The sequence below is a fragment of the Anarrhichthys ocellatus genome, unplaced genomic scaffold (genome assembly GCF_004355925.1).
Source record: "Anarrhichthys ocellatus isolate YVR2014 unplaced genomic scaffold, GSC_Weel_1.0 scaffold1, whole genome shotgun sequence".
Lineage (NCBI taxonomy): Eukaryota > Metazoa > Chordata > Actinopteri > Perciformes > Anarhichadidae > Anarrhichthys > Anarrhichthys ocellatus.
The window spans coordinates 6,244,578-6,257,352 of record NW_022280031.1 but is presented as its reverse complement, the minus strand read 5'-3'; the positions used below and the strand labels follow the sequence as shown (position 1 = coordinate 6,257,352).

The 12,775-nt window shown below is 39.1% G+C and overlaps 2 protein-coding genes across 3 annotated transcripts; both read right to left on the bottom strand.

The window, feature by feature from the left end:
- Positions 1-677: 677 nt before the first annotated feature.
- necap2 (NECAP endocytosis associated 2) lies at positions 678-6,564 on the bottom strand. Of its 2 annotated transcripts, XM_031878726.1 has the most exons (8): positions 6,384-6,563; positions 5,017-5,117; positions 4,170-4,274; positions 2,880-2,961; positions 2,374-2,482; positions 2,084-2,228; positions 1,900-1,984; positions 678-1,721 (listed from the first exon to the last, which is right to left on the bottom strand). In XM_031878726.1, exons 1-8 carry the CDS (start codon positions 6,476-6,478, stop codon positions 1,676-1,678), a joined length of 768 nt encoding a protein of 255 aa, XP_031734586.1. In that variant the 5' UTR covers positions 6,479-6,563; the 3' UTR covers positions 678-1,675. The 2 variants fall into 2 exon arrangements, with proteins under 2 accessions (XP_031734586.1, XP_031734505.1); XM_031878645.1 differs by lacking the exon at positions 678-1,721 and having other exon boundaries at positions 1,744-1,984; positions 6,384-6,564.
- A 730-nt stretch (positions 6,565-7,294) lies between these two features.
- On the bottom strand, positions 7,295-12,329 carry LOC116401547 (SUZ domain-containing protein 1-like). The gene is made up of 4 exons (XM_031880045.1): positions 11,626-12,329; positions 10,180-10,229; positions 9,803-10,072; positions 7,295-9,717 (listed from the first exon to the last, which is right to left on the bottom strand). Exons 1-4 carry the CDS (start codon positions 11,674-11,676, stop codon positions 9,606-9,608), a joined length of 483 nt encoding a protein of 160 aa, XP_031735905.1. The 5' UTR covers positions 11,677-12,329; the 3' UTR covers positions 7,295-9,605.
- Between the last annotated feature and the right edge of the window lie 446 nt (positions 12,330-12,775).

Genomic DNA, 12,775 nt, shown 5'->3' with positions numbered 1-12,775 from the left:
TAAAATGAACTTTTTTGATTTTAGCAAATGGCTGCAATGAAACAAAGTGAAACATTTAAAGGGGTCTGAATACTTTCCGTACCCACTATACATCTGTTCTGGTAAACGGTGATCATATTTAGTGTGAGATTAATGTCCCATCATCTCACAGTCAGAAGAATCAGAAATATCTTTCTGTTGCTATTGATGAATTTGAAAAACTGTCCAATATATTCATAAACTCAACAAACCTACATTTAGATGTCATTTGAAGGTGATGTTTAAAAACCCAGTTACTAAAATTTAAAACAAATTTTATGGAATTTCAAGCTATGGAAATATGAAAAGCAGGCAATTGTCAAGGTCTTGATGTTCAGTTCAATACAGGGACATATGATCAACTTTAGAACAATTAAACATGGAAATGTTATTTAAATTAATACCAATTAACCTAATTGAAAAAATATACTGGCTGTGATATCAAAAACAATCCTGTTAGATTGTGTTACTGATTACATTAAGTGACTCCACCTTCTCCTTCTAGATCATCAAAAAAAAACCTTTATGAGATGCTTAACACTTTAACTTGGTCCAATACTCTATCTGAGAACACATTGCACCTGTGAAGAAGACATGAGTAACATGGAGAACGCCTCTCTACAAGCTGACTAGTTCACTCATACAAATCTAAACAAGAGTCAATGAAATATATTGTTTATTTACAAGATGACTTCGGTTTATATTTTATACATTTTAGATCTTTTTCTGAAAGGCACTTAATCAAATACTTGATGCAAATTAGCAACAAGATTGACATTACTATTTGGTAACGGCACATTTTTAAAAGCAACAAGGCACGAGACAAAGACGTATGAAGGGCCTACACAAAGACGAAAATGAACAAAAACATGTTCAAACTTTGAATGACAGACAAGAAATATACATCATGACTGTTTCGAACACCATAATTAAAACAACCTGGGTATATTTGATGAATTAATTTAAAACAAATGATCATATATGAATATAGCTTTGCCCGATCTAAAACAAAATAAAAAAAAAAACTAGGAAACAAAACAAAAATGCACACAAACTGCTATAAAGTTAACAAAACATAGTTTACCCATTGAAAATATCCAACGATCCCCAAATGGTAAAAACAACCTTGAGATGAGTGGTGCTTGTGTAATGAGATAACTATGACGGGAGCATGATGGGACAGAGGGACACAATCCAAAATGATTCTGGACAGATAGCATTGAGAAAGGGGAAAGGGGTTGAAACTAGATGTAAAATAAGGGAACATTTGATTGAAGGCAAAGGACAGATGTTTTCATCTGGTTAGTGTAACAAGACAATCGTTCCTTTTCGACCATCAACACGCTCACTTGTCTTCAGGAGAGCGGACGCTCCAACAATCACCGTTTAGTCTTAGCGACTTCTAAAATCAAACAAAGGTCCCACTTGGTGGCAGAGTTTGAGAAAAGAATAGGATTATAAAAAAAGTATGCACATGTTTACTGTTTGTTCCTCCAGAGTGTGTTGGTCAGCCGGCTAGTTTATGTGAACATATTCTTTACAGAACAAATGAGCCAGTCAAGTTTGCTAACAGTTCCTTTCTTTTAGTTTCTTTATGCCAAAATCATCCTGTCCATGGAATGTATGGGGCCTGAGTGTGTGCACGTTTTCTCACCACTCAACTAAACTGCACCCATCCTGTTTTGACAGCATCTTTACTGGAGCTGTGGAGGAGAGGGAAGGGAGGTGGAGGTGGGGGTGGGTGGGAGATGAGAGTGTGATGATGATGAATGTGAAAGAATTCAAAAACAAATCATGTTAAACGAAGACAAATGTGACAGATGGACAAGATGGATTGTTAGGACAGCCATAAATACAGGTGACATATTGAGGAAAACGTACTTGGAGCCTGCAGACGTGAAATCCCCCCACACGTCGGAGCTGGGTGGGGCCGCAGGGCTAGGGGACCCGAAGTCTAAGAGAGAGGCTGGATCAGGAGAAAAACATGTATGTAAAGCATGAATACCGTTTCAATCCCGTGAAGATGTTTAAATCATTTGATTTGATTCAACAGCAGGGTGATCACCAGAGTTAGTCGGTACAGCTGAGACTGTCTGCTCGCCCACAGGAGGCGGTATTACACCTCCAACCTTAGCACCTGGTGGAGGTGGGAGGAGACCCACACCCGTGGGACGTGGTTTGGCACCTGCTTCCTTCTTCTTGATGTTTTGCTGTAGACGGAGTCATGAGAGTTTCTGAATTTCTGAACGTCTTTATTGTTTAATTAGTGGCTCTTTGCTTTATAGAATCTGTCATTATTTAATCCTTTTTTTATTCACTTCTTGACATGTGTAATGTTGGGGCTGAATGACTCACCCCAATGCTGATCTTGATAGTCTGTCCCTCTTTGAAGCTGAGGTCCAGCTTCGGTGCTGTGCTCTCAGAAGCTTCCTGTTTTGCAAGCTCTCCTTCTTGCTTCACCCACCTTTAGAAATGGTTAGAAAGCATAATAACGATCACTGAAGTAACGTTGGATAGAGTCAAACTGGGTCATTACAGTGGAAGGATACAGATAACAAAACACCAGCATTGCAAGTATTGTAGCAAACACAACATAAAAGCTTTAATGTGTGTGTCGATGGTCTCTGTTACTCTCATTTAGAATTAAAATAAATGAATTAGATGCATGATGGACAACTATGCACTGTTGTCTATCCAAGTATGAATGTTGTTCAAAGTATCACATTCAAACACATTCATGTAAACGTTGCACAACGTGCTCATGAATATTTACCAGGTCATAGAAACGGATGCGATTTTGAGGCCGTATGTATGAACAGAGATCAGACAGTAAAAAGACAACATAAGAGAAGCTTACTTACTTAAAATGGTCTTGTAAAGCTACGTTGAAGTCAAATGAGTCTCCACGATCAGCAAAACCCAGACCGATAAAAGCATGACGTCCTTTATTGAAGTAAAATTGTAAAGACAAAAGCACATTATGAATCATATGAAAGAGCATAATGCCTGCAGTAAGATACAGACAATAAATCTACTGAATATAAACCTGTGACTTATCAATCAATCAGTTTTACACCATATTAGGCTGAATATAAGAAGTTTTCTTCATTACAGAAGTGGGGTTGTCTTACATTTAAAGACTAAATAAATAATATAAATAGCAATAGATGGTGCCTCTATATCAAGAAAAAAGTCTCTTTTAACATTATCCACTGTCACTTTGTAGCTGAAGAGTGAGACAGACTCAAGAGTTCCTGTGATTGATACAAATGGCTGAAATACATTAACCGAGTCCTGAATCACTACGATGTCACGTTAAAGATCCTGAATCACTACGATGTCACGTTAAAGATCCTGAATCACTACGATGTCACGTTAAAGATCCTGAATCACAACGATGTCACGTTAAAGATCCTGTATCACAACGATGTCACGTTAAAGATCCTGTATCACAACGATGTCACGTTAAAGATCCTGAATCACTACGATCTCACGTTAAAGATCCTGAATCACTACGATCTCACGTTAAAGATCCTGAATCACTACGATCTCACGTTAAAGATCCTGAATCACTATGATCTCACGTTAAAGATCCTGAATCACTATGATGTCACTTTAAAGATCCTGAATCACTATGATGTCACTTTAAAGATCCTGAATCACTATGATGTCACGTTAAAGATCCTGAAATCACTATGATGTCACGTTAAAGATCCTGAAATCACTATGATGTCACGTTAAAGATCCTGAAATCCCTATGTCACTTTAAAGATCCTGAATCACTATGATGACACGTTAAAGATCCTCGTGATCAATGATGTGCAGTCGTCACACAACTTCTGAGTAGGCAGGAAATACAGTTTTTAAAGCGTAAAAACACACAATATTTCCTTTGTTTGGAGGAAAGGCTGATGCACTATTTCACTTCCACAAATCTATCTGAATTCTGATTCTCTTGAAAAATAAAAAATGTATTATAAATTTGAAAGACTAGATAGTCATGTTTTGTTTTTTATATATGTATACAATATAAAATAAATTACTTCATTTTTTTTTATTGATATGATGCATTTCTCTATAAATGTGACATTACATTTGAGATGACTTCAGTACAGTATATCCTCCTACTTCTCCCACAGAAAGTGTCTTACCGTTACCATCTTCTATCCGGATCACAAAGTACCTGCTGGAGTCTGTGACTGACTCAACCACACACCCTGGGTACTGTTCAACTGGAGCTTGGGCAAACAGCTCTCCTGCAAACAACACCTTAGGGTTACTTACTGACGTGTGAGCAATAAAGTAAAGATGTTAGTCGCAAAGCACAAAGAAATTTAGCAAGCTTGTTGGTGAGTCAGCTTAACTCTGAATATTCTGAATGGTAAGACTAAATCTCTACAATCAAATGTAAAAGGGCAACAACACACCTGCAGCCCCTTGTCTGCTGCAAATTCACCAGAGGAGGGACTCACCTGTTCTACCACATTCCCAGAATATACCATGCATTTTAAATAGCCTTGAGTCAGGTAACTTGTTAATGTGACACAAGCACGGTCATGCATCTGCTGTGTAGTTGCATATTGATGTTAACCACAATAATAACAGTTCTCTAAATCTGTTGCATACTCTATGTATCCTCACATGACGCATTGTGCACATCGCAACTGTTGTTCTGCATGCTTGTCATCATCCAAAATGATACGAACAGAGCTTTAATTGTGAGACTTTATTACTTATTGGCCCAGTCTGGATAAGATATGAAGGTTAATGGTTAAAGCAGGATGCTTTCATGTAATCCGTCTTTCTTTTCTTTTATAAGATCCTATTTTTCCCCGATATGGAAAAATAAAAACAATCATATTTTTGCTTGAAAACACCCAGTTTCCCTCATGCTGAGCACCACATGTTTCAAGTCTCAAACATTTTTGAACCACCATCTTGCTATGTAACACTAACAAAATTAGACCGAGCAGGAGGAGGAAATGCCAATTTGTTTACCTGTGTTTTTGTCCTCTAACTTAATGTAGGCAATCTTGCCCTTTGCAGAGATTTTCAGCCGACCACTCCATGCAGGTTCATCCAGCTTCCAGTCAGCAGCACTAGAACAACAAGAAACACACACTGAACAAGAAGTGTATCACAGTTTCTACCCAGACAGCTGCAGCTTTCCACAGCAGGAGGAAGTGAAATTAAAAGCTTTCAGGAAGACTAAAATTAGATATTCAAGATCTTTTTGGTTCTGCTGCCAACTGAAGGAAATGTGACACCTGTGGAACCTTTAAAGATAGAATTAGAATTTATATCTTCATTAACACAACATGACAAAAGAAAAACAAACATCAAGGTCCACTTAGTAAGCTTTTCTGGGGCTTTCGACCTCACGGCTTTCTGTTTTCATCATGACATCTGAGCAATTCCAATCCGTGGAGGAATACCATGAGAGACAGTGGAAAGCTCCAGAAAAAAGGCTAGAAAGTGGACCTTGCTTTAGCCCTTTTTTGTTTTTAACAACTACTGTTTCCAGGAGTCAAAAATTAACTTCCATGAGAGCTTCTTTATGTTGAAAGATGGACAGGCTGCTTCAGGGAATGACAAACTTCTCATAATGTGATGGATGGTAACTCCTCCTTGATATGTCACATATATATATATATATAACATTATAATGTGACAGCTGACAAAAACACAGTTTAATTTAATCTAAGAGTGAAAACAGTAGGCTGACAGTTTAATGTAAGTCAATGGGCAATCAGTCATCCACTACACATGTAAGTCTAGCTAACGTTAGATATTGTTTTCATAGAATTACTACGATATTATTTTCACACAAAACACAGAATGAATTTTAAATAATGTCACTTAATGTTAGCTAGTTAGCCGCTAGCATGGACTATAAACACCTGCATTATCGGACACGAGCCCTGCCATTTTAAACTTTCCAGACCTAACGTTACCAGCACCGTCATCATTTCTCATAACTTTCACCACTAAAGTTAACTTTTTATATGGCAGCAGGTGTAAGTCGCAGTCTATGACCTGTTTGTTGACAAAGTCTGGATGACGGTGTCCAATTTCCGTGAGCAGGTAACAAGTTACAGCAGCGAATTAGTGTTTTGATATTCCGCTAGCACGTGTAACGTTCTCAGCTAGCTAACATTATGTCTGTTTATCTAAATCCTTACTAAAGTTGTTACTGCGTGTGTGAACTGTAACCGTCCAATACACGTTGCAGGGACATGGAGAACGGTAACAATCATCACACCTAACAACTCGTTGTCCGATAATGGGTGTACGTTATATTAGCTTGATGACGGACACTTGTCTCTCACGAGACTCGCCGTTACTACTCACTGAGCTCATCTTACCGATATCCACGGTTAGAAGCGCGCGGCGGGATCTTGTAAACATGAACCTCGGGCTTTACACAGAGCATTGACTCATAGCTGTTGTCTTCTGCCATTTTGTCGAGTTTCACCAAAACTATCAAAACCAACTTCCGACTTTCGATGGACACCTCTCGGCTGGATTTGAGCAAGAACCAGACTACGAGATCCCAAACTTATCCGAGCGGCTCACTTCACACAGCGCCGCGTGCGGTCAGGAAGGTTTGAGCAGTCAGGAAGCAAACTACCACTCTTTCACAGTATTATTATAGAGTGGTAGCTAGTACTACCAATATTATAGAGTGGTAGTACTACCACACTATAATAATACTAGTAGTAACTTTGCCTGGTTTAACTTGACTTATTTACAATTTTACACATGACATTATAATACTGTTGTGGGTACTCAGGTTATGCACTGTGTTGGAGTTTAAAAGTATTGAATGCATTCACATAAATAATACTTCTTTGTAATATGTGGGCACACCAATGGAGGACTGTAATGCCAAACATTTAACTGTTTAGTAGTGTTGTTTTATTTTGATAGATGATTCATTTTCTAAGGAACAAGGGGTTTGCGTATCTAAAAACATGACATTTACAAACATTTCCTTGCAGTGCAACTGGTTGAAAAATACTCATTTACTATTGTTTGGCCTGTGACCTGTGTATAGCTCACAATCAAAGGAGTTTGGCCACCCCTGTTCTACTTAAAGCACAATAATTCACCTACTAATCTGAGTCCTATTGGGGAATAACGATTATTTTATAAATGTCTTTGAATCAATCATATTCAGTTTATTTAAACTGCATCACATTAAATAATTTAGATACAAATTTAGAAGTAATATATGCAAAAATCAGGTTTCATGAAATACAAAACAAACATAAACCAAGTTTGAAGTGTGTTTATTAAAGGGTATTCAAATTTCATTTGTGGTTTTCAAGTTTCAAAACAAGAATGACATCAAACAGCCTTAAAGTAGACAGGGGGCTGTGAAGGACTGAAGCAGAGTTTAATGTCTAGATCGCACAGATACAGGATGGGTTTCGCTATTAATGATCAATTTTAAATAACAAATCCATTTTATTTGAACCAGATCCCTGGGAACAGTATATTAAGACTACAGTGTAGGCTGTACTATCAAAAAGAAATTAGATATTAGAGCTGCAATGGAAAACTTCTAATGCTGTCATCGAACAACAAAAGTAATCCTTAACTCCCAGAGATTAGTGAACTACGCACTCCTCTGACCCTAAATGTCTATTCTGTTTTAGTGAGTGAGGTTGGAACAAGTGGCACAAATGCATCAGCCATATTGATAGGTTTGCTGCTGTGTGGAGGCAAGTTATTTCATTTATGTTTCAATTTATTCTTTCCTTGTGAATATTTCCAATCAATGGTTTTACGGTCACTGGAAATTATTTGCATAAATAGTCTAAGCAGTCATGAATGTTTCTGTAAGAAAATCATTATTGCACCTTGACTAAGTGTGATTTTGTATTTACCTAACACTCTAGCAGCTATTAACTGTATGTTAATGACAGGGTGTATCGAGTAAAATAATAAAGCTATCACAAGTGCACAAAAAGCTGAAGACGAACAAGCACGACTGGAAAGTGAACACGTGTAACCAGGGATCATCTGTCATTTAAGGCATACAAGTGTCAAAGGGCTCAAAATGGTTGCAGTAATCATCAGTATTGGATGAGATTATTGATTTCATGTTTTGCAAACTTTTACTTTTAATCAGTGGCAAACAATGATGTAAAATCCCTTCACATGAAAAACATTCATCAAAACCAGGCAGCGGAGTTTGGCTTCGTTCTGAAGGACACGGAGCTTTCTAATATCTTTGCGATCCTTTTTGTAGTTTGATAGAAATTTCCCTGTCTCTTTCCCAAATAACGTAGTTGTCATGTGACTGTGTCATCCGCCAAGCGGAGCATCAAATAGTTTTTTCTGAAGACCAAAACATAACCCAATAACGCAATCACTCAAAATATTTGAAACAGTTCCAAGTCCTCTTTTCTAAACAGATGCAGTGCAGTTGGCCCTAAGATATGTTCCAACTCAGCACTTCCGTTTAGAAATAGCAAGGCAAACACACAGGGACACATATGCATAACTTAAGACTTTCAATTCAATAATCAAGATCTGTTGTTTTTATCCACTTTGATCTAATTTAAAATGACTACCAATAAAGTTTGGTATGGAGGCTACATCATTTAATCTCTGATACACTACTGATCTCCTGAATTAAACACAAACATGAAGAAACATTGTCAGCTGTTTAAAACAAAACATGATTTGAAAACACAGCACAGGTAAATGGGCAAATGTAAAAAAAAACGATCCAGGGAGTGACTTCGTCTTTATTGCTTGAATAAACTTAGATTTAGTGACATTCTGACCTTCCGATCTGTAATCTTTGGCCAAAGGCTGTGTGCCCACCGGGCATTTCTGTAATAGCCACCAGAGCCCAACAGAGGCCTCTGCCCTGTGGGACATGCTGCTCTGGGCCTCTGCCATTGCTCTGAAACTACGGTGCCCTTTTACTCAAAGTGTTGGATCAGTCTGACTTTTTCTTACCTTTCACTCAAGCTGCTGAACCCACAGTAAAGCTCTCAGCACTGTCAAACACTTAATTTCCGCTGAACCCCAAAAAAACTGAGGCCAGCGACCCGGTGGACACCCAGCCACGATCCACACTCCGTCAGTGGAAAGGCCAGCTCCCTCGCGTGCACCTCTCTGGGGAATTCCCACAGATTCACGAGCTCCCCTTATTCTCACTGCAGAGACAGGCACCCGGTGCCCTGGCACTCGGCCGGCCAATCGTACGTAAAAACGCAGGGCACCTCATGGAACATCAGAGTATCACAGTGTGTAGGGATGTGAGGCAAAAGCCTGTTCACAGTGTGGAACAGAAGGGGTTTCAGATCTTTGGCTGATCTCTGCTAGCCCCTTGCACATTCCACAGAAGGAAGAGACAAGGCGAAAGGCAAAGACCATGCCAGAAAGCAGAGTAGATAGAGGGTGGAGGAGTTTATTTCAATCCATGCTATGTCTTCATGTTTCTAATGTCTGTCGAATTTGGTGTCATCCCACCACTCTGCTCGTCATATCACACACAACCCCTTGAACTGCCACCCTGTATGCCCTCTCAGGGAGACAGCTGTTTCCTTGCAGCAGGTAGCGCCTCTTTATCTGAAGAGTCTGAAGCCTGAGGTGCCATCTGGGCCGGTGGGCTGGCGGATCACATGATTGTTTGGACGAACTGGTTCCAATGGTTGCTGCACACTCATACGAGCTGGCCTAATGATATGAGGAGAAATCAATATCAGTGTTTTTCCACTACTTTGCAAATGAAATGTTATTCTTCTTTGTTGTAATGTCTTACCTGTCCTGGGAAGGGTTTTCCTGAGGCGCATCATCTGAAGACGCACTGCCCAAGATCCTTCTCCGGGCTTCTGCGTACTCGGCCTCCCGCTGGGCCAAAGACTTCATCTGCTGAGAGGGACGAGTCGAGGACGCAAGGTTTCCCGCGGTACCGTTATTTGACGGACGTTTCAAAATTCTAATTTGTGGTGGGGGTGCTGCAGGCAGAGAGTCATCCTGGATTACAATGGCAGTTTGAACAGGTGAGCCACCCGAACCCAAGCTGGACTTCCTGTTCGAGAAAACACGAGTGAGGGGAATAAAATTACTAGAAAAAAAAACTTCTATGCAATCTTACCATGTATTGAAATTTTTTGGATAAATTGTCTCTTTGCTTACTTTGCCTCCTGATTTATTTTCAGTTTAGCCTCAAGTCGTCTCTCGATTTCCTGAGGAGAAAAACATTTATTACATTTGTATTACTGTCAAACAAGTTAAATATCTCTCTCAATGACCTGTATGCAATCATGTTCAGGAGATTCGGTTTACTAAGTTACTGACTGGTTGCTTGAATCTATTCAAAAATGCGTTTGAAAGATGTTATGACACAGTTCAATCATTACAAATCAATAATCCTTCATCGTGGTATGGGATTTATTGAACTTCTATTCACTAATAAGTGATCGAGAATTAACAAGAATCAACTCTGAAATATCAAATGGAGGGCATCAAAGTACATTTGTTAAGAAATGAGTTTGTATAGCAACTGTGTATCTACTTTGTTTTTATATTGACAGTATGATCTTTATTTTATTTGTTTTAAATGGAGTGGGGGCGACCCGATAGCTACAGGTTAATTAAGAAATCTTCTTAAATACTGCACATACATATGATTTATGTACAGATTATGGCTTTTACTATACACTGTATGCAGTATTTGATTATTTTTTGTATTCATATGTTACCAGGGTGGAAGGCAGGGGTGAGCAAATGTGATTGATTACATGTTACATACTTTTTCAGACAGAAGTTGAAATTCGTCTTTAGTGTTAAGCCAATACAAAGTTTACAGGTTAAACTGTATATCTCAGGGTCATTTCAAATCAACACATCGCCAGCTGCTGGATTTCAGTTTGCTCAAAATAAATATGGAATAGAATGCAGCAACTCAACTATTACATTCAGTTTCATATCAATAATAACTTTGTGTATAGTCACAAAAATGACATAGACATGCTTTTTCAGCCAATTTGATTACAGGGGATATGTTACAAAAACAGGATTACAGCAATAAGACTGTCTTTACAAATGAGTTTGTTGACGCAAACAAATCAGACTGGTTCAATCTACCAACACACGCTAGAAAAAGCTGATATTTATATATTTGCTTACAGTCTCAGCAGTATTTGAAAAATCCCTGAACATACTAAACTGTTACGGTATTGTAACGATTCAACGCACACTGTCATTTCCGCAATGGGCGGGTCTAAACAAATGGGGGAATTATAGAGAAAAGTCGACTTTGTAAAGATTCATTATTTTTGTGGATATTTTTGTGGATTTCCACACATCATAAAATAATGTTGTTGCGTAAATATAATGACATAAAGCCAGGCTAAGTCCCATGTCGTTATGGGACAGCGAGGCCTGCAGGACTCAGCCAGGAAGACGAGCTGATGTCTTTGATAGGAAAACAAATAAATAACATGTTTATATCAGGTATTCAAGCGCCAGACACATCCAGGGTATCGAAAATCATTGATATGCGGCTGCCTGGCGGGCAAACTAAAAATCAAGTTATAATCTGGTTGAAACGAATAATTGTCCAACGTTAGTGGTTCTCACCCCGCTGTCCGCTGCCTCTTCCCAGCTCTCTGCGACCTCTTCATCCTCCATGTTTAACAGGACTGCTGGTCGGTAACCGCTTCGGCTCCACCGGCTAACTCTCTCCCAGCCACGCAGAGGGCATGGGACGGTGGACGGAGCTCAGGCAGACCCCCGCAGAGAGCTCAATCTCACGGGTATATGTGACGGGTGAAGTCGGAATAAACTAATTCTCAACCCGCTGCTTGGCCGCGTGTTAGCTTAATGCTCTACCGAGCGCAATCCCCTAACGTTAGCTGCCTGCTACTTTAAATCTGGCGTAACGTCCACCTCGGTAAATCAACCGAGCACTGGTGTCGTCCACACACCGCTCAGACAGAAATACACAGCGTACACAGTAGTGTTGGATAGTTGACGGTTAGCTAGGATTCAACCCTTGACGTTAATCAGTGCCCCTAACGTTTAACCGTTAAACCGTGGAGGGAAATGACGTTATATTTACGTTAGCTTAGCTAGCGTCAACTTGCTATCTTCTATCACAACTAATTAACCTGGCAAGATAAAGTAATTTAAATCTGGCTAAGCGAATTCAACAGCCTAACGCTTTATGTGTGTCCCTAAATAGTGAGAGATAGTCTTACTCCACCACACTGTCGTTGTTTTTGATGGAGAGTGGAATATAGCGCCGAGATGAGGCTGTTTGTGTTCAACATGGTGTTGTTGAAGGGAAATGCTGCGTTCATGTGACAGGGGCACTGACAGAAACACCACGGGGTCATTGAACAAAATATACATAAATTACATAATACAACACATAAAGGCCCAAAGTGAAATATTCTGATTGACAAAATATGACTATGATGGTAATTTATCTGGAATAGCAACTGTCTGTTTGGAGGGATTAGAAAAAATACCAAACATTGTAGTTACAACCCTTCTTATATACAGTCTATGGATACAACTGGTAGTAAGTTACAATAGGGAAATAAACGGTAGTGACTTGAATGCAGCACCAGAATCAGAAATCCCAACATTTATTACTGATTAGGTTTTCACATAATTTGTCGTCTTGGTGTTTGGTGTTTATAATAAACACAGTAAGAGAAAATAAAAGATAAAAGCAAGCATGCTACTGCAAACAGCCAAGAATCAAAAATATAATAAAAATGTT

Excerpts from the sequence above, each read along its gene's own strand:
- necap2 (XM_031878645.1), bottom strand. The coding sequence starts at position 6,478 with ATGGCAGAAGACAACAGCTATGAGTCAATGCTCTGTGTAAAGCCCGAG. Across the intron at positions 4,275-5,016 it reads GTTAGAGGACAAAAACACAG|GAGAGCTGTTTGCCCAAGCT; the intron begins GTAAACAAATTG and ends TGTTGTTTGCAG. Across the intron at positions 1,985-2,083 it reads AGCTGTACCGACTAACTCTG|CCTCTCTCTTAGACTTCGGG; the intron begins GTGATCACCCTG and ends CTCCTGATCCAG.
- LOC116401547 (XM_031880045.1), bottom strand. The coding sequence starts at position 11,676 with ATGGAGGATGAAGAGGTCGCAGAGAGCTGGGAAGAGGCAGCGGACAGC. Across the intron at positions 10,230-11,625 it reads AAGAGGCAGCGGACAGCGGG|GAAATCGAGAGACGACTTGA; the intron begins GTGAGAACCACT and ends TTTTCTCCTCAG. Across the intron at positions 9,718-9,802 it reads GAAAACCCTTCCCAGGACAG|GCCAGCTCGTATGAGTGTGC; the intron begins GTAAGACATTAC and ends TCATATCATTAG.